This window comes from Sphaeramia orbicularis, chromosome 16 (assembly GCF_902148855.1).
Source record: "Sphaeramia orbicularis chromosome 16, fSphaOr1.1, whole genome shotgun sequence".
In the NCBI taxonomy this organism is placed as follows: Eukaryota; Metazoa; Chordata; class Actinopteri; order Kurtiformes; family Apogonidae; genus Sphaeramia; species Sphaeramia orbicularis.
In genome coordinates, this window is record NC_043972.1 from 871,717 (window position 1) to 898,721 (window position 27,005).

Below are 27,005 nucleotides of genomic sequence, written 5' to 3' on the forward strand. Positions count from 1 at the left end.
AGAAGAGGAAGAAGGAGAAGAAGAAAGAGAAGAAGGAGGAGGAGAAGAAGAAAAAGGAGGAGGAGGAGAAGAAGAAGAAGAAAAAGGAGGAGGAGGAGGAGAGGAAGAAGGAGGAGGAGAAGAAGAAGGAGAAGAAGGAGGAGGAGAAGAGGAAGAAGGAGAAGAAGAAAGAGAAGAAGGAGGAGGAGAAGAAGAAAAAGGAGGAGGAGAAGAAGAAGAAGAAGAAGGGGAAGAAGAAGAAGAAGGGGAAGAAGGAGGAGGAGGAGGAGAAGAAGGAGAAGAAGAAGAAGAAGAAGAAGAAGAAGAAGGAGAAGAAAAAGGAGGAGGAGGAGAAGAAGGAGGAGAAGAAGGAGAAGGAGAAGAAAAAGGAGGAGAAGAAGAAGAAGAAGAAAAAGGAGGAGGAGGAGAAGAGGAAGAAGGAGGAGGAGAAGAAGAAGGAGAAGAAGAAGGAGGAGGAGAAGAGGAAGAAGGAGAAGAAGAAAGAGAAGAAGGAGGAGGAGAAGAAGAAGAAGAAGAAGGGGAAGAAGGAGGAGGAGGAGGAGAAGAAGGAGAAGAAGAAGAAGAAGAAGAAGAAGAAAAAGAAGGAGAAGAAAAAGGAGGAGGAGAAGAAGAAGAAGAAGAAGAAGAAGGAGAAGAAAAAGGAGGAGGAGGAGAAGAAGGTACAGGTAAGGAACCAAATATGGTAACTTCATTGACCTTGATTTTCTACATAACAATAAAACATTTGGGAAAAAATTCTCATAAGTAATAAAGTAAAAATATCCAAGTACCTTCTGTAATTGGACTACACTGACTTTTCAAACCACCGTAGAACACTGCCATTACTGTTACACTTCAAACACTGTTTGACTTTGTATCACTGCCCTGAAATGTGTAAATACAGTCAGCAGTCTGTAGTTACAGTATTGGACAGAAGGAGAAGTCTGTTACAGCAGGAGAGTCTGTTACAGCACATTACATTACATTACAGCACACATACTCACCTGAACGTCCACCTGGTACCAACCCACTGTTGGGTTTGGTCTGTTTTTGGTCTGCGTGTGCTGAATGCAAAGACGCAAAGCTGCTGAGGGTACTTTACTCTAAAGTACAGTACTATAAAGGCTTCTGTATGGTACTTTACTCTAAAGTACAGTACTATAAAGGCTTCTGTATGGTACTTTACTCTAAAGTACAGTAATATAAAGGCTTCTGTATGGTACTTTACTCTAAAGTACAGTACTATAAAGGCTTCTGTATGGTACTTTACTCTAAAGTACAGTACTATAAAGGCTTCTGTATGGTACTTTACTCTAAAGTACAGTAATATAAAGGCTTCTGTATGGTACTTTACTCTAAAGTACAGTACTATAAAGGCTTCTGTACGGTACTTTACTCTAAAGTACAGTACTATAAAGGCTTCTGTACGGTACTTTACTCTAAAGTACAGTACTATAAAGGCTTCTGTATGGTACTGTACTCTAAAGTACAGTAATATAAAGGCTTCTGTATGGTACTGTACTCTAAAGTACAGTAATATAAAGGCTTCTGTATGGTACTTTACTCTAAAGTACAGTACTATAAAGGCTTCTGTATGGTACTGTACTCTAAAGTACAGTACTATAAAGGCTTCTGTATGGTACTTTACTCTAAAGTACAGTACTATAAAGGCTTCTGTATGGTACTTTACTCTAAAGTACAGTACTATAAAGGCTTCTGTATGGTACTTTACTCTAAAGTACAGTACTATAAAGGCTTCTGTATGGTACTTTACTCTAAAGTACAGTACTATAAAGGCTTCTGTATGGTACTTTACTCTAAAGTACAGTACTATAAAGGCTTCTGTATGGTACTTTACTCTAAAGTACAGTACTATAAAGGCTTCTGTATGGTACTGTACTCTAAAGTACAGTAATATAAAGGCTTCTGTATGGTACTGTACTCTAAAGTACAGTAATATAAAGGCTTCTGTATGGTACTTTACTCTAAAGTACAGTACTATAAAGGCTTCTGTATGGTACTGTACTCTAAAGTACAGTACTATAAAGGCTTCTGTATGGTACTGTACTCTAAAGTACAGTAATATAAAGGCTTCTGTATGGTACTTTACTCTAAAGTACAGTACTATAAAGGCTTCTGTATGGTACTTTACTCTAAAGTACAGTACTATAAAGGCTTCTGTATGGTACTGTACTCTAAAGTACAGTACTATAAAGGCTTCTGTATGGTACTTTACTCTAAAGTACAGTACTATAAAGGCTTCTGTATGGTACTTTACTCTAAAGTACAGTACTATAAAGGCTTCTGTATGGTACTGTACTCTAAAGTACAGTAATATAAAGGCTTCTGTATGGTACTGTACTCTAAAGTACAGTAATATAAAGGCTTCTGTATGGTACTTTACTCTAAAGTACAGTACTATAAAGGCTTCTGTATGGTACTGTACTCTAAAGTACAGTACTATAAAGGCTTCTGTATGGTACTGTACTCTAAAGTACAGTAATATAAAGGCTTCTGTATGGTACTTTACTCTAAAGTACAGTACTATAAAGGCTTCTGTATGGTACTTTACTCTAAAGTACAGTACTATAAAGGCTTCTGTATGGTACTTTACTCTAAAGTACAGTACTATAAAGGCTTCTGTATGGTACTGTACTCTAAAGTACAGTACTATAAAGGCTTCTGTATGGTACTTTACTCTAAAGTACAGTACTATAAAGGCTTCTGTATGGTACTTTACTCTAAAGTACAGTACTATAAAGGCTTCTGTATGGTACTGTACTCTAAAGTACAGTACTATAAAGGCTTCTGTATGGTACTTTACTCTAAAGTACAGTACTATAAAGGCTTCTGTATGGTACTTTACTCTAAAGTACAGTACTATAAAGGCTTCTGTATGGTACTGTACTCTAAAGTACAGTACTATAAAGGCTTCTGTATGGTACTTTACTCTAAAGTACAGTACTATAAAGGCTTCTGTATGGTACTTTACTCTAAAGTACAGTAATATAAAGGCTTCTGTATGGTACTTTACTCTAAAGTACAGTACTATAAAGGCTTCTGTATGGTACTTTCCAGTGACCCCCTAAAACTCACATTTAACAAACTAAAGCACAAACAGCACCACTTCTCCACAGCTGAATGTACTTCTGTTATTTCCTGCAGTCTGTTTTGTGGTTTTCCTTAACCCGGTTCTGTTTCCATCCCGTCCCCGCTGCCGTCACCCGTCCTCCGTGCTGACGTGAACACCGATGCGCCGTCAGTCGCCTCCTTTGTCATATAATTGTACGAGCGAACGGCGGCCGGGGCTTTGGCCTGAAGGCCAGGTTTGCCGTGGGCGTCGGCTTCCCCATCGATCTGTGGAGTTGTCAATGAGACGCGGCCCTTCAGCCGACTGCACATGATCTAATAAGAGGAGCCCCCCCACAGCCGCCATGAGCTCATACTGGGAGTGTTCAATTACAGCAGCAGCGCTAACGAACTGCACTCAAGCACACGGCTGACAAAAGGTCAGGATGCTGGACGACAACACACTTTCCAATAGAGTTTACTGGGCATCGTCTCATCCAGGCACAAAACTGCAGCCGGCTTTCAACTGCACACTGAACAAACACACACACACACACTCAGAAACGCACACACACACACACACACACACACACACACACACACACACACAGCTTTTCTGGTTCTTGACCAATAATTCCATTAGCAGCGATCGTCTGAGTGTGTCTCTAAATGTTAATTTGATGTAGCGCCAGTGGAGGCACTAATAGCTTTTATGTCACTGATTAGTAAATAGGAGGATGGTTGAGTAAGCGCGTTTCCTCCCAGTTCATCATAAACACAGGAACATGAACCCGTCACAGTCCCCAGAAGGAAACCCTGACAAACTGGAGGAGAACGTGTCAGGTGTAGGCACCAGTCATCTCTGTGTTTCATGTTTACACTCAGAACTGCACACACCATGAGCACACTGAAGTACCTGTGTGTACTAAGATCTGATCTGGACATACACCACATGGACAGAAGTATTGGGACGTGTTGAACTCAGGTGTTTCTTTTCTAACACGGGTCTGGGATACAAAACTAGAATGATAAATGTTATAATATAGTTTTATATTGTCATTGCATTGGTTAGTTCTGTTTAAATTGTTATATTTGCTTCAAAACTGCCTCAGGGATGATTTTTACACTGGAAAAAAATGTGTATTTTTCTCATTTCTAGTCAAACTATCTGATCACACTTAAAATCAGACAGAATCACCTACTGAGGAACTTTTCAGTCAGATAGAAGAACGGATTTTTAGACAACAGATCTGGAAAATCTGATTTCAACAAATCTTACCAAGATCATTTTCACATGTTCCACTGGCAGATTTTTTTTTTGCTTAATTCAAGATTTTTTTGCTTAATTCAAGCAAAAAAGTGAAAATGATCTTGGTAATTGTTTGTTTGTGTGTTTGTTAGCAGGAGAACTCAAAAAGTTCTGGACAGATTGGGATGAAATTTTCAGGAAATGTTGATACTGGCACAAGGAACAAATGACTACATTTTGGTGCTGGGGGGTGGGGGGGGGGGGTCTGCACTCAGTGCTTTTCTAGTTACCTCCGCCAAGGAGGTTATGTTTTTGCCAGGGTTTGTTTGTTTGTCTGTTTGTTTGTTTGTTTGTTTGTTTGTCTGTCCGTTAGTGTGCAACATAACTCAAAAAGTTATGGACAGATTTGGATAAAATTTTCAGGGTTTGTTGGAAATGGGATAAGGAAGAAATGATTAAATTTTGGTGGTGATCGGGGGTGGGGGGGCCACTGATCAGCCTTGGCGGAGGTCTGCGCGCTCCGAGTGCTTCTAGTTAATGTTGTTTTCTATCCCATCATATTTTCATCTGCAGGATAATTACATGGGATACTGTCTAAAAGTCAGTATTTAACAGCTAATGGAACTCAGATCAACTCATCTGAAAGGGAAATAAAGTATAGCATTAAATACCCCCCCCCAACATCACCACCAAATGTTATCATTTGTTCCTTGTGCCAGTATCAACATTTCCTGAAAGTTTCATCCAAATCCGTCCATAACTTTTGGAGTTCTCCTGCTAGCAGACAGAAACCCCTGATGAGAACATAACCTGTGCTGTTCCTTGGCAGAGCTCATAACACATGTACGTACGTCTGCCCCTGGAGTTTACAAAACACAAGTACGCCCAGAGGAACAGGAGGATGTTCTGAACCTGCACCTGAACTCATCTGGGACGTCAGGTTGTTTTGAGACGGTTTTAAAAAAGCATCCGATCATTTCCAGAGCATATTTAGTGATGTGTGCCCTGTTTGTGGGAGGGGCCACTAACAAAGGAAATGAACAGGTAGAGACGTGATGGAGTGAATGAGGCCATGCGGCGGTGACGGGGGTGGGGGTGGGGGTGGGCGGGTGCTCCGTTGTGAATAAAGGTGACAGTTCAAGCTGCATCCGTTATGTAACAGATCGTACCTTTTGCCACTGAGGATTTACATAAGTAATATGTGTTTTTCTTGCTGACGGCGCCCTCGTTGAGAATCACATGAATAATTTAGGATTATTCTGAGCGAGCGGAGAGAGGTGTTGCGTGGCTCCCGCTGACTTGGTTACTTATTGGTGCGACGGCTGAGTTGTGACTCCTAATCTGCGGACGGGGCTTGTGTGGTTTTGTTCCTGTGCAGTCAGCCTGGGATGGAGCCTTCACCGCTTGGCATTAATTCACTGCCTGCTGTAATTCCCACACAAAGAAAATGACATTTCCATTCTTTGCTTTAATAAAAGAGGAAATAAAAACTCAAACTGCTGAAGCTTTTAGGCATCTCTTTCATTTCTCACAGTGAGTGATGAAAATGTTCAGGCTGTTATTAGTTGAATGGTTCACTGGAATGGATATTTGTTCACAAAAAGACTTTTAAAACAGACTTCAGCCATTATTGTTTTATTAGCTAATTCTTACTGGAAGGATGACAGGAAATGGGAGACATCATTAGAGATGTTTGACATCTAATCAATTACAACACTGAGAACTTCTGCCTCCATAACTTTCCCTTTTTCCACTAACTAGTGTCCATCTGCTCCAAAAACTAGCTCTAACTGGGAAGAAAATCACACATATATATATATATATATATATATATATATATATATATATATATATATATAGACAGAATGAATGTGAATATGTAGACAGAATCTTAAAATGATTCTTCCAGAAACCAGACCACCTTGAGCAGGAGCAGCAGGTATGAACCAGGTGGATGGGGCAGAGGCTCAGGTACCACATGCTTCATTAGTACCAGGAAAATATTTTCACTCAGTGACATGCAATGCAATGTAATGCAACGATATGCTTCCTCGTGTGCTCGTGTTCCTTAAAACAACTTCTGTTCATCACTACTTTGGAAATGACACTTTTTGCTCGGTATCACACAAAAAAAAAAAAACAGCAAAAAACGGATTTGTCCCCCTTCTCCTTCTCCAGGATGACAGTGGACGGTGTCAGAACCATCTACAGCACCGGCACACAGGTAATGAAATGTGGAGAATGACAGATTGTTTGTATTTATTTGTTGTGTGTTTGTGCACATATGAGATGTAATATAGGCTGTAATGAAAACTGCACGTCAGGAAATGTAGCTGTGATGGAATACACATTATGCACCAGGTTGGATGGTGTATGTATTGTTTTGTAAAGACAAATTCTCCTCTTAATATTTTTCGCTCCAGGTCAGAGGGAAGGGTTCGGTTACTTGAGTCCTGGTTTGATTGATGAGTGTGATTCCAGTTGTAATTAATCTCATGTGTTTGTGTAATGATATCCGCAGCGTACCTTCACATTGTCCGGGTGCAGACCCCCAGGGTGTTTGTCCATGTACTGACACAGGTCTGTGTGCTGGAAAACAAAAGCACAAACAGCACTTCATTAATAATCTGACACAGCGCTGATTTATGACAGTGGTGGATTAGGCAGAAAACACCACATCTAATGGCACGATGTGGTTTTTCTCTGATGAAAATCTGATTAGTAGCTTCTGTGGGACGATGTCTGCAAAGTGTGTTCACAGTTTTCACACATTTAGATTTTTTTAATGAATTTTTGAAATATTAAACATTTGCCTTTACTTATAATTGGACACATTTAACCAGTTTATAACATGGAAATGGTTAGACATATTAATACAGTTACTATTGAGCTCTGATAGGAAGTCATATATTAACTTTTATTTGACCTTTGACCTTGAGTAACCAATATCTAGATTTCAACTATCTTCTCCAAAATTATTGGTCAGCTTAATTTAAAAACTTTTATGTAGCTTCCTTGGGAAAAATGTCAACAAAATGTGTTCACAGTTTTGAGAAATTTAGATTTTTTAATTTTTGATGATTTTTTTTTTTTAATATTACAAATTTGCTTTTGTTTACACTGGTCCATATTTTAATGGCTTATAACGCAGAAATGGTTACAGATATCAATATAGTTATTATTGAGCACTGGTAGGAAGTCATATATGGACTTTCATTTGGATCCATGACCTTTGACCTTGAGTGACCCTGAAGGGTCAAACTCAAGGTCACCAATGTCTCCATTTCAAACAGTCCTCTTCTCTAAAACCACTGGTCAGATTCATTTCAGTTTTCATATGTAGCTTCCTTGGGACAATGTCTACAAAGTTTACTCACAGTTTTGAGAAATTTAGATTTTTGACAAATTTCTGAAATATTAAACGTTTGCCTTTACTTATAATGGTCCATATTTTTGATGGTTTATAACATAGAAATAGTTACAGATGTCAACATAGTTACTACTGAGCACAGATAGAAGTCATACATGGACTTTGACTGAATTAGTTGAGTTCTCCTCCGGTCAAAGTACCGCCCACTTCTGTTGTCAGACTGATCTCCTGCATCCAGACCACAGGACTCTAACACAGAACACAACCTGACAAACTCACATATTCGACTTACTGATCCTTGATAGAACATGCCGGTGAGATAAAGGGTCATTGGTCCCATTTTTTATTAAATATCAGATCCAGTCCAGCCTTTCTGAAAGTTAATGGAATGTAATCAGGTTTGAGTTTGACCTCCTGATCTGTCCTCTGCATCTGAGACATGGTCCAGACTACGTGGACCCCCACGGCGTCCTCCATGGGTAATAATCTGCTGCTGTAACAACCTCCGTCCGCTCTCTCAGATTTTGGACCGGCGTCGCTGCAGGGATTTGCTCCCACTCAGCCTCAGCAGCTTTAGTGAGGTCCAGTGCTGATTTTGGGGACGAAGGCCTGGCTCTCAGTTGGTGCTCGAATCAACGGGGAGGCAACAAATCTGAGCAACTGGGTTCTGCAGAGCTTATGAAACACAAAAACACAACTACTGGAGCTGCTCTTCTCTGCAGAACAGAACCTTTCAGAGATCATATCAGCATTAGGTCCTTTAAATATTGTACTTTTACTACGTTACACTATTAATATATGGGATGATAAACACTGAAACATGTTCAGTTCAACAAGTTCAGTCAATTTTTTGTGAATGTGTTGTCCTGAAATCCCTGACATGAAGGAAGACAAAACTCACATCTCTACATATGAATTAACAGTGGTGTAGCGCCACATTATGTAATAACAGTGCAATATTTAATCATTTTTCACCTCATTATGTAATAATACCACATTTTATTTCAGTTATTACAAAATGTGGGTGTAGCACTGTTTTTTTTAAGGAAATGTAATAATTTGATGCATTACGTTTTAAACCATCAAAATGAATGGCTTGACTGGAAAAACCGTCATACCAGCAGAACAACAGTAAACATTCCAGCTTAATTAGAATTAATTTGAAAAAATTAGTATTGTGGCGAGGAAAAAGGAGAAACCAGCCAGTTGCTAGCGAGCCAACTTTATTGCTCTCCAGCCACCAGAAAAATCATGGAACTCTGTCAACACTCCTTGTGGGTGCTAAGACCCGCCCCACAAGCCACAACATCCTCTGGGTGAGAGAAACTCCATATCCTGTACACCACACAGCCCCCCCCCGAACACCCAGAAGGGAACACAACCTGCAACTCAGTGTCTCAACGGGGGCTTAATTGGCCTCCCATAGCGACTGCGCCGAACCACCGTCAAGTCAGTGTGAGGAACCTGCAAAACAAGGTGCTCATTAGAACGATGGGCAGGAACATCATTGTCCAGTACAGGATGAGGAACACAATCAGTACTAGGAGGCAAAACTGGAGGCCTGGAAGGCGGACGGCCGTGACGAGGAACCTGGCCCAGCAGTACAGGTTCGCCCGCCACAACATAGGCCGGCTTCAGGCGATCAACAGATACAAGCTCTCTGCGCCCACCCATATCCAAAACAAAACCCTTGGTATCCCGTTCAAGCACACGGAACAGACCATCATAAGGAGGCTGGAGGGGCGAGCGGTGGGCATCGTGACGTACAAAAACAAAACATGCAGATAGGAGAGCTGTAGGCACGAAAGACCCTGGGAAACAGTGGTGCATAGGGCCCGGGGCTAAAGCGCCACCGGACGAAAAGGGGTCCACTGAAGAACGGGGACTCGGTGCGGCCGACTCCAGCAAAAATTCACCTGGGACACGGAGCGACTGACCAAATACCAATTCCGCGGGGGACGCGTCAAGATCCTCCTTGGGAGCCGAGCGCAACCCAAGCAGGACCCACGGCAAACGATCCACCCAACCATCACCCACGAGCGTAGCGCGCAGAGCTGCTTTGAGCGAACGATGGAAACGTTCACACAACCCGTTAGCCTGAGGGTGGTAAGCCGTAGTACGATGCACCTGTACCCCCAAGGAATGCGCCATCCCAGACCAGAGCTCTGAAATAAACTGAGGGCCCCTGTCAGAAGTAACGTCTGACGGTACACCAAACGGGCCACCCAAGCAGAGAGAAAGGCACCAACCACATCGGTGGACGCAGTGGAGGACAGGGGAACCACCTCGGGCCACCTGGTGGTCCGATCCACCATAGTGAGCAGATGAGTGAAACCCTTCGAAGGCGGCAGGGGCCCAACCAGATCCACGTGCACATGGTCAAAACGCCTGGCAGGAATCGGAAAAGGTTCAAGAGGGGCTTTGGTATGCCGGTGCACCTTGGCCCGCTGGCACGCAACACAAGCAGCTGCCCACCCCTTAACATCCTTACGAAAACCGGGCCACACAAAACGGGAACCAACCAGCTTAACCGACGCGCGCACACCCGGATGTGAAAGTGAGTGAATAGAGTCAAAAACGCGGTGCCGCCAACCTGCCGGAACCACGGGGCGAGGCCGTCCTGTGGACATGTCACACAGGAGTGAGGGACCTCCCTCTTGCAACACAACCGTCTCCAACTTCAAACCTGTACCGCCGGAGCGAAGAGCAAGGATATCCGGATCAGCAGGCTGCTCGGCGGCCATAGCCGAAAAATCCGTCCCGAGGAGCACGGGGCAAACCAGCACGCGTGAAAGACAATCCGCAACTGAATTGGACTTCCCGGCGACATGACGTATGTCAGTTGTGAACTCAGAAATGGCCGCCAAGTGACGCTGTTGACGTGCCGACCAGGGTTCTGATACTTTAGACATGGCAAACGTCAGAGGCTTATGGTCCACAAAAGCCGTAAAAGAACGACCCTCCAGTAAAAACCGAAAATGCCGTGTAGCCAAAAACAGGGCCAACAACTCACGGTCAAAAACACTGTATTTACGTTCAGAGTCCCGCAACTTAGGGCTAAAAAATGCGAGAGGCTGCCATGCGTCTGCCACCCGCTGCTCCACAACAGCCCCCACAGCTAAATCAGAAGCATCGGTCGTGAGGGCGATAGGAGCATCAGGGTCAGGATGAGCCAGGAGAGCTGCATTAGCTAAGGCAGACTTAGCTCCTTCAAAAGCAACAATCCGGTCCGGAGTCCAGACAACAGTGTCAGCAGCCTTCTTGGAACGCAAGGCGTCATAAAGCGGCTGCAGGAGATGGGCGGCATGGGGAATGAACCTATTGTAGAAGTTCACCATGCCCAAAAACTCCTGTAACGACTTGACTACAACCGGGCGGGGGAAATCCGCTACAGCCTGAACCTTAACAGGCAACGGAACGGCGCCACACGCCGAAATGCGATGACCTAAAAAATCGATCACCGGCAACCCAAACTGGCATTTGGCTGGGTTGACAATCAGGCCATGAGCATCCAAGCGCCGGAAAACCTCCCTGAGGTGCGCGTGGTGCTCTTCGGGGGACGAGCTGGCCACCAAAATGTCGTCAAGATAGACGAACACGAACTCGAGGCCGCGCAACACCGAGTCCATAAGTCTCTGAAAAGTCTGGGCTGCCCCCTTGAGGCCAAATGGCATACGGAGAAACTCAAAAAGCCCGAAAGGGGTGATTACTGCCGTCTTAGGCACATCCTCTGCCCGCACTGGAACCTGATGATACCCGCGCACCAGGTCCACCTTAGAGAAAACAGAGGCCGCAGATAACCGAACGGAGAAATCCTGAATGTGAGGAATAGGATAACGGTCTGGTGTCGTCACGTTGTTTAAACGGCGGAAGTCACCGCACGGGCGCCAAGACCCGTCTGCTTTAGGCACCATGTGGAGGGGCGATGCCCAGGGGCTGTTAGAGCGTCTCACGATCCCCAGCCTCTCCATGGTAGTAAACTCCTCCTTAGCGCAAGCTAGTTTTCCTGCGTCAAGACGCCGCGCGCGCGCAAAAAGCGGCGGACCACTAGTGGGGATAAAATGTTCCACCCCATGTTTAGTGACTGTGGAGGAAAAGGCAGGAGTAGTCAAGGATGGGAACTCAGCCAGCAGACACTGAAAGATATCTCCAGACGCTGAAAAATTCCCGTGCGTCACCGGCCCAACTCCCCCAGCCTCACATGGAACAGTGGCGAAAGTTACAGCATCAATAAGCCTGCGGTTAGCAACATCAACTAGTAAACTGTGAGCACACAAAAAATCAGCACCAATGATCGGAACAGTCACAGAGGAAACTACAAAGTCCCACTCAAACTCACGTCCGTGGAAACAAACAGTTGTCCGTTTTGTGCCAAAAGTCTCAATAGGTGAACCGTTAGCCGCACTTAGCAGTGGGCCACCCCCACGGTCCGACATCCCTGGACCGGTGGGGTGCACCAAACTCTTCTGAGAGCCAGAGTCAACCAAAACACGCTGTCCTGACAGGGAGTCTTTAATAAAGAGCAGCTCACCTCGTCCGTCGGTGGCAGCCACTGCGTTTCCAGACACCTCAAACGTGCATGGGGGGACACAGCGCTTAGCTTTGTTGCCAAATCTCCGGTGGTAGAAACACAGGGGGCTCCCACGACGACGAGTCCCCGCGCCGACTGCAGACACCACCGCCGGGTCCTCCGCCGTCCTCTGCTGGGGCTCCGCCGCAGTACTCTGCACCATGAAGCGTCTGGTAGCCAGCAGGATCCGGTCCGCTTCTTCCGCCAAACCACGGTAATCGCCAGCGATCAGACGAGGACAGTTAGCCAAAGCCGCTCGAACTTGCGGCGGGAGCTGACGCAGGAAAATGTGCGGGAAAAGAAAACCGCCGTCATCTGAACCAAGGAGGGATAGCATATCGTCCATAAGGTCCACGGCCGTACCGTCCCCCAAACCAGGCAGGCTGAGGATTTTATCCGCTCTTTCGGCGGAGGACAGGCTGAACCTCCGCAGCAGAAGCTGCTTCAGAGCGGCGTACATCCCGCTCTGAGGGGGGTTACGCAGCAGCGGCATAACCCTGCGGGTGGACTGCTGGTCCAGGGCCGCGACCACCAAATAGTACCGGGAAAGATCCGCGTCTACACCCCGTAGATGGAAAAGGGCTTCGACGTGTTGGAACCACGACGCCGGGTCGCTGTGCCAGAATTCTGGAAGCTTGATGGCGGTCGGGGCGGCGGAGAAAGAAGCCGGCTGTGGGAGCTGGAGAGGAGAGGAGGCCGAGTCCGCGGCCGAAGCTGAAGAGGAAACACTCTCTTCAGCTGGATCAGACATGTTCGAATCGGGGTCACCAATGTGGCGAGGAAAAAGGAGAAACCAGCCAGTTGCTAGCGAGCCAACTTTATTGCTCTCCAGCCACCAGAAAAATCATGGAACTCTGTCAACACTCCTTGTGGGTGTTAAGACCCGCCCCACAAGCCACAACATCCTCTGGGTGAGAGAAACGCCATATCCTGTACACCACAGTATGTGGTTTCATTGGTCAAACCTAAATCAAATGTAACTACATTTATTATAATGGAGAATGTGTTTGCAAACTGGAGACAAATTAAGTGTTACTGACAAGAAACTTACTGGGGCACTGAAATTTGGAAGACACAATATATGTAAGTTATTACAAACTGCGGTAAAGACAATTACAAAATGCGTTCAAGAATTTTATTACAAAATGTAGCATGTTATTACAAAATGAGGTGAAAAATGATTACATTATTACATAATGCAGTGCTGCAAGGGCTCTGGGCTACAAAACAATAATGTGAAATGTCATAATATAGTTTCATATTGTGGTAAAAATCATTGCATTGCATTGGTTAGTTTCTCCCATTAAACTTTAAGGAAATATTGAGGTTTTTATCTCAAATCAGCATGAACAGATCATCTTACAGCTGTAGACATGATGTGTCCCGATATTTTTGTCCATATAATTTATAAACATCAATAATAATAATAATAAAGTAGATGGTTAGTTGTGGTAGAAAATTATTTTTTACAGTCAATAATTCAAGAAATAATGTAAAATATTTCAGAAATTTAAAGGTAGAACATTTAAAATCATGGTCATGGATGAAAACGACTAAATCAGTGTTGTATTACGCACAATGTTCCTCGTTTCGGAACAATTTAGGAATTTGCACATTTAATTCTGTACTTGCAGCTGTCTTCTCTTTGGGCTGTTGTACTGTGTTTGGCCCTTGTCGGCCACCGTATGAATGCAGCCCCTGGAAGAACAGAGTCTGACATCCCTGACTTCAACAAAACTAACCAGTGCAATGATATTTATCCCAATATAAAAGTCTATTATGACATTTGTGATTATTGGTTTGTATCCCAGACCCCTGTTAGAAAACAAACACCTGTCCCAGTACTTTTGTCCACATAGTGTATTCTGGAATATGAGGCAGGCAGTTGCATCACCTGCTGCTTCCTGTCCCAGTGTTGGATGGGGTTAAATGTCATATTGGAGACAGAAAAGTCCTCCAGTTGTCTAAAATGTCACTGTGTTCCCTCTTCTAAGGTCCGCCATGAGTGAAAAGCGTCCGGTGCACTTCCTCCGTGCTGTCAGGAGACATTCGCTGACTTTCACAGCAGTGTTTACCGTCGGCCATGTGTAGCCAGCAGTTATTTATAACTGAATTTGTGTGAAAGCCGAGTCCTGAAGCTGCCGGTCCTGACTCATCTGACATGTGTTCGGCGTTGGCCGCCGTGCCCTTCACCTCTGTGTTTTGTTCGCAGATTGAGGCCGGAGGAGGCAGCGCTGCTGAAATCACGCTCACATTTCCAATCTCCCAGCGCTGCCCACACCAGCGCTGCCCTGGCTGCTGAATTATTCACACTGATGCCTGAACATGGACACGCCTGTCCATCTCAATCAAAACCTGTTTGTCTCTGCTTCCATGTCCTTGCTCTTTATTTTCTGTTCAGTTTTCCTCTAATACATTTCACTGTTTTCACCCTCCATCCTTTTCCGCTGTCAGTCATCATTAGCTACGAGAAGACGACGATAAGGCTGAATTTATATGGTTGAAAAGCACAAAAAACAGCATTTATACAACTATGAATCTGCAATGAGAATAAATATATGGCTAAATCACGATTAAAGACTCATTTGTCGGTTTTTACATGTGGAGAAGATGAGATGTACATTAGCAGGATTAACTGCAAAATTCTATAAAGCATGGCAGCCTTTTCTAACATACACAGAAACTTATAGAATGAGCACTTTATCATGACTGTAATATCAAACCACCACTAATCACCTGGAGAACTGTAGGCATTGTGCATATTTTATTTATTTTATTGTTATTTCTTCTTTTTTAATTTCTATTTTTTTTTACAACTGTTATTAATTCAATGTCATTTTATGTATTTATTTTATTTTATGCTTTGTTTTCACATCTAGAATTTGTGTGAATGCTATGTGCCTCCTGTTCATATTCCTGCTGTTTTTTGGTGTATATATATATATATATATATATATATATATATATATATATTTACATATTTATGTTCATATCTAAGTTGGGGGTGGGGACTCATGTTAAGACGGACAGCAAAAATGTATGCACTGCATGATGCATCTATGTTATGCTGTTGAAAGTCCATAAATAAAATTATTTAAAAAAAAGAAAAAAAGACTCATTTATTTCCAGCTGCCTTTGATTAGAGTAGTTGTTTCTGTTCTAATACTTCCACTGCAACTCACAATCACAATTGTCTTCAACATTAAATTCTTAATTTTAGTCAAGACTGTTCTTAGCGTTTGTTTTAACTGTCTCTTATTCCTGGCTTAATTTCCTTCTTTATTTGTTTTAATATTTTTTGCATTTTCCTTTTGTTTAATGTTTTATTCTCCATGATTTTAATGTCATTTTATGCTGTTGTAAAGCACTTTGAATTGCCTTGTGTATGAACGGTACTATATGGATATATTTGCCTTGCCTAAAAATGACACAGTTGTATTGATTTGTCACACTTAAAGGAACCATCTACTGATCTAAAATGTTTAATACCTGTTGTTCCACTTATCCAATCAATAAATGTAAATATATGGTGTAAAATACAGTTCCTCATCTTTTCATGGTCATCAGATATGACTCATTTGGACGTTCAGAGGCTCCGTAGTTACCGTGGAAACACTGTCATCTTCTACAACATTGTTTCACCAGTAAAACCCATGGAGTTGGATCAGTGACAGTGGATGGACACACTGGGGTTATGTTCAGTTAATGATGGATTTTTTTTCCAGAAAAAGTCACTTTTTCTTCAGTTTTCTCTGTTTCTGATATAATATCCCTCTACTTTACTCTGAGCTTTAATGAACTTCTAAATGATCAGTGAATTAAACATAGGAAAATACCTGATTTATACTGATAAAATACAAAGTATAGAAGATAATATCAAAATAAATGCTGATAAATCACTTAAAACAGGTTAAATACAGAGAAAATTTCATTTGTGAACTGAGACAAAAGTAACACTGAGTCTTTATGGGTTGAACTCCACTACTATTTCCTCAAATCCTTGAAAAGCTTCACTTTTGGCATGGTGTGAACCTGCCAACAGGGGGTGCTTTACTATATTCAGTCTGATTAGATGCATAGGAGTGATGAAAGAAGAGCGATGGGGAGCTGAGTCAGCTTCTGCTCTGAGATTTGGCTTAACTCAGCGTTTTCGGAACAAAAATTGACCTGAATATAAATGTGACCATCACCGGATGCTCCACTGACATGGTGCTGGGCTTCCAGACTGTCTTTGTCCCTGTAGGCTTTGTCAGATGATGTGTTATTACGCTGCAAACATCTAAAATAACATCCTATAGTCTGATTCCAACCACACACTTCCTCTTGTTAAGTTCTTGTAGTTCTGATCTAAGTCTAAGCGATTCAGTATTGATTATGTGACCTAAAACTTCCACCTCCATCTTCATGTGATACTTGTATAGTGTGTCATAAAACCAGAATATCGGAGCTGGAGCTTTGTTTCAGAATGCGTCTGAACACGCTCTGCATTAAAACGCACAAGTCTGCAGAGGAGGATTCAATGCAAAAGCAGAAACATTGGTTAAATATTAAAGTGGAAAGAAATTCTTTACACATTTTCATGCTGCTGTACCCTTGTTAGAACACTGTGGACTAGTTTCTAGTGGTCCAAAAACAGACTTTAGTTAAAAATGGATGCAAAGATGTGTGATGTCAGCCAACGGCTTCAGTGGGGATGAATGGAAGCTTCAGTGTTCACCACAGCCCTGCCTGTTCGAAAACAGCGTTCTAAATATACAGATTCAAATAAATATTCCACCTGAGCTCACCTCCTGTAGGACCTGACCGTGGCTCACACTGAGTGGACTTACCTCAGCTCAGATGAACACCAGTGGGGCTGTAGTGGTTAGACTGGTTTTAGGGCCGAAGATGGGAACACTGCCTTTATTATTGAAAGGGTAATTTTGTCTTAGAGAAATGAATGACAAACTCAATGAGTAACACATGAAAAGGAGGAGTGGTTCTGCAGGTCACCCCACCCCACAGCCAGAACAGTTCCCAGTAACACCCCCCCCCCCCCATATCACACCATGTACACGTGCAGCCATGATAATATGTAATTATTTAATTTTTAATTCTAATTCTTTATTTATATAAATACCAAATTTCTGATTTTTCTCTTTCCCCATTCTTTGTTTATTCGGAAAAGCAGATCATACAAAACTTCCCTTTCGAGTACAATTCAAAGTCCACACTTCAAATGTGAACGAAAGACTGAGATGCTAATCCAAGTTTTTTAGTTAAATATAGAACAAATGTAAGAAGTGGGCGGGAGGAGGGGCCTTACTCTGCTTCTTCATCAACAAGATAAAACACATTAAAGTGTGTATGTTTACACAAACTCAACGGTTCCCAACCTTTTTTGGCTTGTGACCCCATTTTAACATCTCCAATAAAAAAATCAGTTAAAAATAATAATAATAATAATGAAAAGTAAATGAAGATATCAGTATTAAATTGCAGAATAAATAAATCTGGCAGTGCAGAGGAACAGTGGTTAAACACTTTACTCTGAATGCAGATAAAAATCCCAGCAAAAAAAAAAAAAAAAAGTTATGAAGCAAGTAATTAAATAAACAGCAGCTGAATAAAGACCAAAGCTGCAACTTATTATGTATTTTTGCCAAAACTCTGAATGGAACTAGAATCTCCATTTTATTTTTTTTTCTGTAGGTATCATCTGTTTTGAGTTTTACTGAACAGAAAGGAAAGCATTTCATGATAGTTTTAATCATATGGTGAAAAAAGATTCAAATTAAAGTACGATTAAAACATTTTAAGTTCAATAACTTAAGTATTCCTCAGTCAGTTCCAGTCCTGCCTTTGCAGACTGGTAGAGGACATCACTTTTTACTTTTGAGGTTATTTAATATCCTTTTAGCAGTTCCCATCTACACTTTTAGTCTGAAGCTTTTCCATGGACCATGAAACCCTCTGCTGTCTTTGAACGTCCGCTGTGTTTGACAGGACAGTTGTGGAAATGTACTAAAACTGCATCCTTCCAATAAACCAGCGCCTGACTTCCTGTTCTGGGCACAACAAGACGAGCCTCCGCTGGTTCTGGATGGGACGATGGAAAAAGGCCGGCCTGCTTTACCGCAGCAGGAGAGAACATTCTTAAAGTGCCCCATAAACAAGAGAACGCCAATCCAAATATCCTCCGCTCATGTTTCTGTGGATATTATTAAAAAGTGAAACTGAATATGGCAGCCGAGTCAAATCAGTCCGACTCCAGACACTGCGCTGACCTCAGTGGAGGACTCGGAGCTGTTCTGAAAGCCTGTTTTCCTTCTGTTGGGACCAAAAACAGATGCAGGAGCTAAACTCAGAGCTGTGTGCTGCAGCGTGGACTCACCACATATTCAAAGACCAGAGTCAGGGTTTCCTTGGTGTGGATGATGTCATGGAGGAGCACGATGTTGGCATGCTTCAGACCTTTCAGAAGAGACGCTGCAGAAACACAGAAGAACACGGTCAAGCACAGACTCAGACCACAGGGGTGTCAAACATAAGGCCTGAGGGCCAAAACTGGACCGCCTAAGGCTCTGGTTTGGGCCGCAATGTGTATTTATAACACATAAAAACAATAGTGGCTTTTCCATTGGACATATGTGCAAAAATTTCACCTATATTCACCAGTATTTACTAAATGTTGAAAAAACACAAGTGTATAATGTTGGTACTCGCGGCCCCGCTCTGAAAATCAAACCTCATCCACTTTTACTCAATAATGCAAAATTAAAATAAAATCGATCCAAAATTGATCAGATTGATTTTTTTTTACCCAGCCCTCGTATTCATATAGTATTTATAAAGTATTCATATAGTATTCGTATAGTATTCATAAAGTATTCATATAGTATTCATAAAGTATTCATATAGTATTCGTATAGTATTCGTATAGTATTCATATAGTATTCATATAGTAGTCTGTGGACATCTACATGATCAGTACATTAAATATGGGAAAATATTTTTACTTAATAGTGCACAATACAGAGAATAATATTACAGTAACTGGTAACAAATCACTTGAGAAGAAGTTAAAAATAGAGGAAAAATTCATTTGGAAACTACCACAAATGTAGCACTGGGTCATTGTGGGTTAATTCACTTCAATTCAATTTCATTTATGCAGCAAAAACCATACTACATGTTTATCTCTAGGGCTGTGTATTGGCAAGAATACAGCGATACGACACAAATAACAATATTAGGACCACGATGCCATATATCGCAATATATCACAATATTAACGATATTGTTAACAAGGTGATATTTTTGTTTTGTTTCTTCTTCTAAGAGAATATTTCCTGGAAAAATGTAATTATACCAGAAATATGCACAAATATTAAACACATTTTTATTTGATCAGAACAGGATTTATTACTATATCACAAAACTTTCCTCTGTAAAAATGAAAGTTTGTTATAAATAATGAATAAATAAATAAAACTATGTTTACAGACATTACAGTTTAAGACTCTTCTCAAACGTTCATATTCTATCGGTTGTGAAACGACTGCATAGTTTACAGTCCCTGAATCATCCAACATCAGAACATTATTTCTGTGTGATCCCAACAAAGGAATGAACATCTGCCTCTCAGAGTAAACAGTGCTTTAGGGATGACTGAAATAACCATCATTTAACAAAACACTGTTATCAGTTTAAAAATGTATAAATACATAAAATACTACATTTTTAATTTACAAACACAGCAAAACACCCATGTGAATATAGAAATGAAAGAAACAAAAAACAAAAGCGTGAACCTCCACCATATCACCATTTGAATAAAAACCTAAAAATATCAATACAGTACTTTTTAATATCGATACAGTATCATGTACAGTATCGTGTACATATACAATACAGTATCATGAAATGAAATATCACGATATATTGCGGAAGCGATATTTTCTACAGCTCTATTTGTCTCCACACACATTTGACTGTAGTCTGAACATGGCCTATGTGACTGACCGTACTCTAAAATTCGACTGTGAGAGAAACTTTTTTCCATACTTTATAAAGAATTTCACACAAAACCTGGACTTTTTAATGTTTGGAAAACTGTGTTTCAAAATCCCAAACTTTTTAAGACTTTCAACACCTGTACAAGTGGAGCGGCTGTATTCGTGCGCTGTGTAAGATACGATAAAACTGATCTTCTTTGGACACTTGCCGTTTATTCCTGTCAGAAAAGCACACAGTCCATCTCATGAGTAACAGCCGAACCTTGTTCAAACACTGCTAAGCCAAAATTTAAAAAATCAATGCTAAGCTGAAATTTATAAAAAATCCAAGTTAGCTAACACACTACATGTTATCATATTATGAACAAATAATTAAGAATATTGTTATTTTCATTCAAGAATATGCTCAACCAATAGGGAGCTAAGTGTTACACAAATGTCATGGTGTAATACAATCACTTAGATATGAAATTAAAATTTTTTTAAAAAGTACAATAATGCCAGGACTGCCAGTGTGTGTACTCAGCAGGTACACAGCACAGATAAACTGCTGCTATCCCCCTGGGGTTCACCACCCTAGTCTGCAGGGGTGTTGCATTCAATGGCGTTTAAATAAAGGGTACGTTTACACGGCAACACTCCGCAAAGATTTCTCCTTTGCGTTATAAAATCATTCCGCGTTAAGACGAAGCCGCTATGATAACGATCTGCGTTAACATGAGTCTGCGAGGACGGCTGAATACGCTGTAGTGTCCATGCCAGACCAGTAGCTGGCGATGTAGAGCTGTAGTGAAACAGTGGCGGTAAAACACGTGCCTGTGCACAAACGATTTCCGGTTTAGACAGCCTTTAAATGAGAAGAAGAAGAAGAGGAGGAGGCGGACAACGCTATTTACAAACAACAATGGCGAGTGGTCGTACAAAGACGCAGGACTTCTTTGTCTGGACAGACGAGCTGAGCACAGTTAGCAGCACGTATGTTGTTCTGAAACCGGCAATTTTTGTTGTGGTTGTTCCTTCTTTTTCTGCAGCTTTATTGTGTCATAGAGGCTGGCAAACCAGCTTGGAGGCGCATTACCGCCACCAACTGGCCTGGAGTGGGTTAACTGGCGGTTCTTGGCTGCGCGCGCATGCGGTGACGTCATATTTTACCCCGGAACGCTCCGATTCGCGTTAACACGGAGCTGAAATGCGGAGCGTATCGATAACATTCCACCCTGGACCCTGGTATCAAAAGTTTCCGGATTCAGGCGCTCTAGGCACCGTTTCCATGGTAACAGAAAGCTAATCCGCCATGAAATCTTCCCGGAGTCGACTGAATCCTACGCCGTGTAAACGGCCCCAAAATTGCAATTAACACAATAACAGTGTGAGATGGCAAGTGGAATCCCATGCTACATACATTAACTCTGTTACACAAGCACCCTCTATTTCACAGGTGTCAAACATGTGGCCCGGGGGCCAAAACCGGCCCACCAAAGGATCCAATTTGGGATAAATTTATAAAATACAAAAATTACACTGAACATATTTAACAGTCATGTTCAAATCATTTTAGGTCAATTCAGTCTAAAGTGGGTCAGACCAGTAAAATACTATCAGAATAACCTATAAATAATGAAAAAAGCTAATTTTTCTCTTTGTTTTAGTGTAAACAAAGTAAAATTACACAAAAAAGTTTATATTTCCAGACTAGCCTTTGACAAAAAATGTAAAAAACCTGAACAAACAAGAACAGCCTGAAATGTCTGAACAGAAGTCTGTGGAACTGGACCAACATTCTGCCTGTTATTACCTCCGCCAAGGAGGTTATGTTTTTGCCAGGGTTTGTTTGTCTGTTTGTTTGTTTGTTTGTTTGTTTGTTTGTTTGTTTGTCTGTCCGTTAGTGTGCAACATAACTCAAAAAGTTATGGACAGATTTTGATGAAATTTTCAGGGTTTGTTGGAAATGGGATAAGGAAGAAATCATTAAATTTTGGTGGTGATCGGGGGTGGGGGGGCCCACGGGGGGGCCATTTCCAACAAACCCTGAAAATTTCACCAAAATCTGTCCATAACTTTTTGAGTTATGTTGCACACTAACGGACAGACAAACAGACAGACAAACAAACAAACAAACAAACAAACAAACCCTGGCAAAAACATAACCTCCTTGGCGTGGGGGGGGGCCCACGGGGGGGGGGGGGGGGGGGGGGGGGGGGGGGGCACTGATCAGCCTTGGCGAAGGTCTGCACTCTCCGAGTGCTTCTAGTGTTAAAGTACAGTTCGTAGATGTAAACATTTTCATTATGGAATTTGACTTTTTTCACTCAAAAACACAGAGAAACCTTTGGAGTTGATATTATTTCTAAGTTCTTATCCTATTATGTGACTGGTGCGGCCCACTATAGACCATATTAGACTGCATGTGGAACTGAACTAACATGAGTTTGACACCACTGCTATATTTGACTGATTAATAAAGAAACAAATGTCCCTCCATACTCAGAGGTGACAGTGCTATTATTTTACCCATCTGAAATCAAAGTGTGCTGAATGCGGCCCCTGAACTACACCTGTAATCACATCATTAAATCATCCTCATCATCATCGTTATAACGCAGCGTAGGCCTCCTGAAGCTACAGAGGATTTGGAACAGATTAAAGCAGACAAAAGAAAACACAGGCTGGATTTACTGCTGTAAGTTCTCACACTCATTTGTCAACACATCCATGATGCAACAGAAATGGTTGGCAGTGATGGGGTGTCTGGGAGAGCTGGGTGCTTTACTGGGGAGGCTTACGGAGGAGGCTGGGTGTGATCAGCGCAGTCTGGGCCTGCTTCCATATAAGCCTTTCACATGCCATCGGCTGCATCCGCCTCACACCTGCCCACCGTAAACGCGGGTAAAAACCGTGCGAATAATGAAGGGAGATACGATGAACATGGTGCGCTGTGGATTTACAGTTCGGATGATCTGGATTTGTAGTGGTTAGTTTTACGTGGGAAGGTTTTGGATGAGTAAAAAACAAATGTAGATTCACACAGACTGGGATGATGTGGCCAAATAAGTTAATCTTTCAATGCTATTAACAACTTCTAAGAAAAATGGATCGTCTGTCTGTACTAAAACTGAAACACATTCCCATTTTAGCCTTAACGACATGTTTTGTGGCGACTTTCAGAAGGGTTTTCTCTACATCTAATGGTGCTGAAGTAATGTCACACCATTTATTACAACAGTATCTTCTGTATTTTGCATTTCTCAGTAAAAACAAACAGGTATTTTCCTGTATTTTATTCACTGATCATGTAGATGTTCATAAAAGCGGAGTTTAAAGTTGAGGGTTAATATAACAAAACAGAGAAAACTGAAGAAAAAAAATGACTTTTTCAATTTAAAAAAATCAATGTTTATGACATTTCTCAGTAAAAATCAGGTATTTTCCTATATTTTATTCATTGATCATGATGTTGACAAAAGCTCAGAGTAAATTTAAAGGTTACTATTTCAGAACACAGTGGGTGGAGACACTGGGTTTATGTTCACTTAATGACAGACTGGACTGAAAAAGACACTTCTTTTTCACTTTTCTCTGTTTCTGATGTAATAACAATTAACTTTAATCTGAGCTTTTACGAACATCTCTTTAACTCTTTAAGTGGGGGGGGGGGGGGGGGGGAGACGGGAGGAGGAGCAGCTGGGTGGGGATGGATAGGAGGTAGAAGCCCGAGAACACTTCTGTCCTCAGGTGGGTTTGTTTAATATAATGTTTTTATGCTTTCATGTTTTTATGTGACAGGTAGAAAACACATCTTGTCTTTTAAGTCTACCTCTTTTTAATCTAAGTTATTCACAGTTACTTATACTCTGGATTTATTTATTTATTGTGTGTTGATGTGGTATGGCGGTGTTTGTGGAGCCGTGACCACATTTTGTATTTTGAATTTCCCCTAGGGGATGAATAAAGTAAACCTATCTATCTATCTATCTATCTATCTATCTATCTATCTATCTATCTATCTATCTATCTATCTATCTATCTATCTATCTATCTATCTATCTATCTATCTATCTATCTATCTATCTAATCAGTGAATTAAATATGGGAAAATACTTGATTTTTATTGAAGAAACACAAAATACAGAGGATAACATTACAATAAATGGTGATAAATCACTTAAGAAAGGTTAAATAGAGAGAAAAATTCATTTAGGAACTGTAACAAAAGTCACACTGGGTCTTTATGGGTTAAATTAAAAAAAGAAGAAAAAAAAGAGCGCGTTGACTTGTAGGAAACCACAGGTTCTAGATCCTCTGATCCAGTTCATTCCTTTCCTTTCTTGGTATTTTCAGTTGAATAACCTCTCAGCTGGCATGTCTGTTTCTGCACAGGAAATCTGACACCATGGCAACGTGGCCCTATTGTTTATCTGTTGCTAGGTAACCCACTTCAATGATTGATTGATGTATTTATTTCGAATATGAATATCAAAAAGAAGAAAAATAAATAAACAAAACAATTCAACATAAGACATACAATACATATTTGAAAAGGAGTGAGAAGAAGTGCAACTTATGAACGTCCACCCCTTCTCCTTGAATAAGTCATAACAATAACAACCTTCCTAGTCTGTAAGATGATGATTCTATGACTCTGGGCACAGCAACGTGATCGGCAACTGTGTTCCAAAATGGCTCCTATCTCCCAAAATATTCCGCCTATCCACTTGTCATTTATGCTAGTCTGTTCCTTGTCCAAAAACACATAAATGTGACAAACTGCAGTAGTCAGATCTTTACAGACTTTGTGTGATGCCTGACACACACACACACACACACACACAGAGTCCACTTCCCTTTAACAGTATTATATAGGATAACTGGTGAATCAATGTTGTAGAAGATGACGGCGTTTCCACGGTAACTACAAAGCCTCTGAATGTCCAAATATGGTCATATCTGATGACAAGATGACAAACTGTATTTGACACTAATTATGTACATGAATTGATAGGATTAGAGGATCAGAAGTTATGAAACATTTTAGATCAGTGGATGGTTTAGGACTTTAAAGGTTTCACAGTCTGTTCACACTAATAGAAATCAGGTTATTTTTATTGTTTCGATAAAGTACAATAGACTAATTACCGTTAACTCACTAAATAAGCAGCTCTACTCTCTACTTTTCAACATACTTTTTCTTTTGCATTTTCAGGATTCACTCCTCTTCTTTTTCGTGGCCCCGATGGGATTGTTTGATGTGCCGGATGTTGCCCACGGGCCGCCAGTTGGTGACCAATAATCTATACGTTTGCTGAGTTTGGAGGATTTCTGAGGACGGAAGCGTGTTTCCTGTTTGGAGCTTTGAGTCGACTTTACAAGCAGAGACGTCAGACGTCAGATCGTCAGTTCCAGGTGTGGTAGACATGAACTCCACTACATCACACAACCCCCCACACGGCGAATTCCTGACGTTCTCATCTTCTAACCTTTGTAAAAAGTTTAGAAAAAATGTTCTGAGCATGTCTTGTGCTTTAAGACATGTGCATTTCCACTTTGTTTCCTTCTTTTTGGACACACTTTGCTCAAACTAATGTTATTTTCCATTTCCTTCTTTTGTTTTGGTACTTATTTATCCCCCTCAATGAATAAATCTTTGTTATTAATATAAAAATGGCTACATTAACATTGAATGAACATAGATTTATGACTAATCTTTCAATATACCATGCTGGATAATTATCTGTTACTGCCATCTGGGAAAGGACACCATGATTGAACATTTTAAAGGATTTTTAACACCAGTGGAGGCAGAGACATCTGGTAATAGTTGTTTTACCTCATTAACATTTTAACGACTCTCTATCCATTTATCATTTAATACTAGCCTTGTATTTGATATTTGTGGATATGAATGCCAATGCAAGACAATGCAGCTGAAGAGGCTTAAAGCAGAAATAGTGTTAAAATGTAAACATTAAAGTTCAATGAGGAGCGGAAATAGTTTAAAGTCGAAAATTTGTTCAAGTAAAATTTAATGTTGAAAGAGAAGCAGAAGGAGCGTAGAGCAGAAATATTAACTAAGTGAAAAATGAAAGTTCAAGGTGGAGCTGAAACAGCTGAACATGAATAACTGAAGGTTTTCTGGAACTAGGGATGGGAATGTCTTTTGAGAACCACTTCCCAGTAGTTCAGTTCCTTGGGATCGTTTACTTGCTTAACGACTCTGCTTATCGACGCTGCCTTCGCTGCACATGCGTGATGATGTCACATGTACGCTACATTGTTTTGGTTTAGACAACATAATTGTACTTTTCTTTTTTCTTTTGTTCAAAAACAGAAGACAAAATGAACATCATTAGCCTTAGATGTAGCCGACAAGGCGTCGAGGCAGAACCGCTCCAAAGTGTGTCTATATTTGACGTGGGTCACTTTTAACACTCGTAAAGCTTCAACTTCTTCAAAAGGGGGAAAATCCCTCCAATACACTCAAACATTTGTCCACAGCATGAGATTCATTTGCAGGAATGTCATGTGTTTGATACGCTACTTAGCAACGCTTGTGAGTCTAGCAGCAGAGCAAACACCAGGGCATCATCTGGGGGGGGGGGGCAACAAACATGCTGCCCCCTCAAATAAAAGCTTCTGAAAGGTAGGGAAAAGGAAAATGAGATGCATGCCAGCAGCAGACAGAGGAATTAGTAAAGTGTCTTAAGTTTCACTTTCACTTTGTACAGTTGTATGGTGTGACCCCCCCCCCAGACCGGGCCTGGCGTCACCTGTTCT

General features: G+C 41.4%; 1 protein-coding gene across 4 annotated transcripts in view; it reads right to left on the minus strand.

The window, feature by feature from the left end:
• cdk14 (cyclin dependent kinase 14) overlaps window positions 1-27,005 on the minus strand; it is a 461,964-nt gene that overhangs the window by 246,728 nt on the left and 188,231 nt on the right. For all 4 annotated transcript variants that reach the window (XM_030157361.1, XM_030157362.1, XM_030157364.1 and 1 more), the window contains 2 exons: window positions 18,611-18,705; window positions 6,824-6,886 (listed from right to left, as the gene is read on the minus strand). In XM_030157361.1, the coding sequence (XP_030013221.1) occupies window positions 6,824-6,886; window positions 18,611-18,705 (158 nt within the window). The remainder of the gene's footprint in view (window positions 1-6,823; window positions 6,887-18,610; window positions 18,706-27,005) is intronic.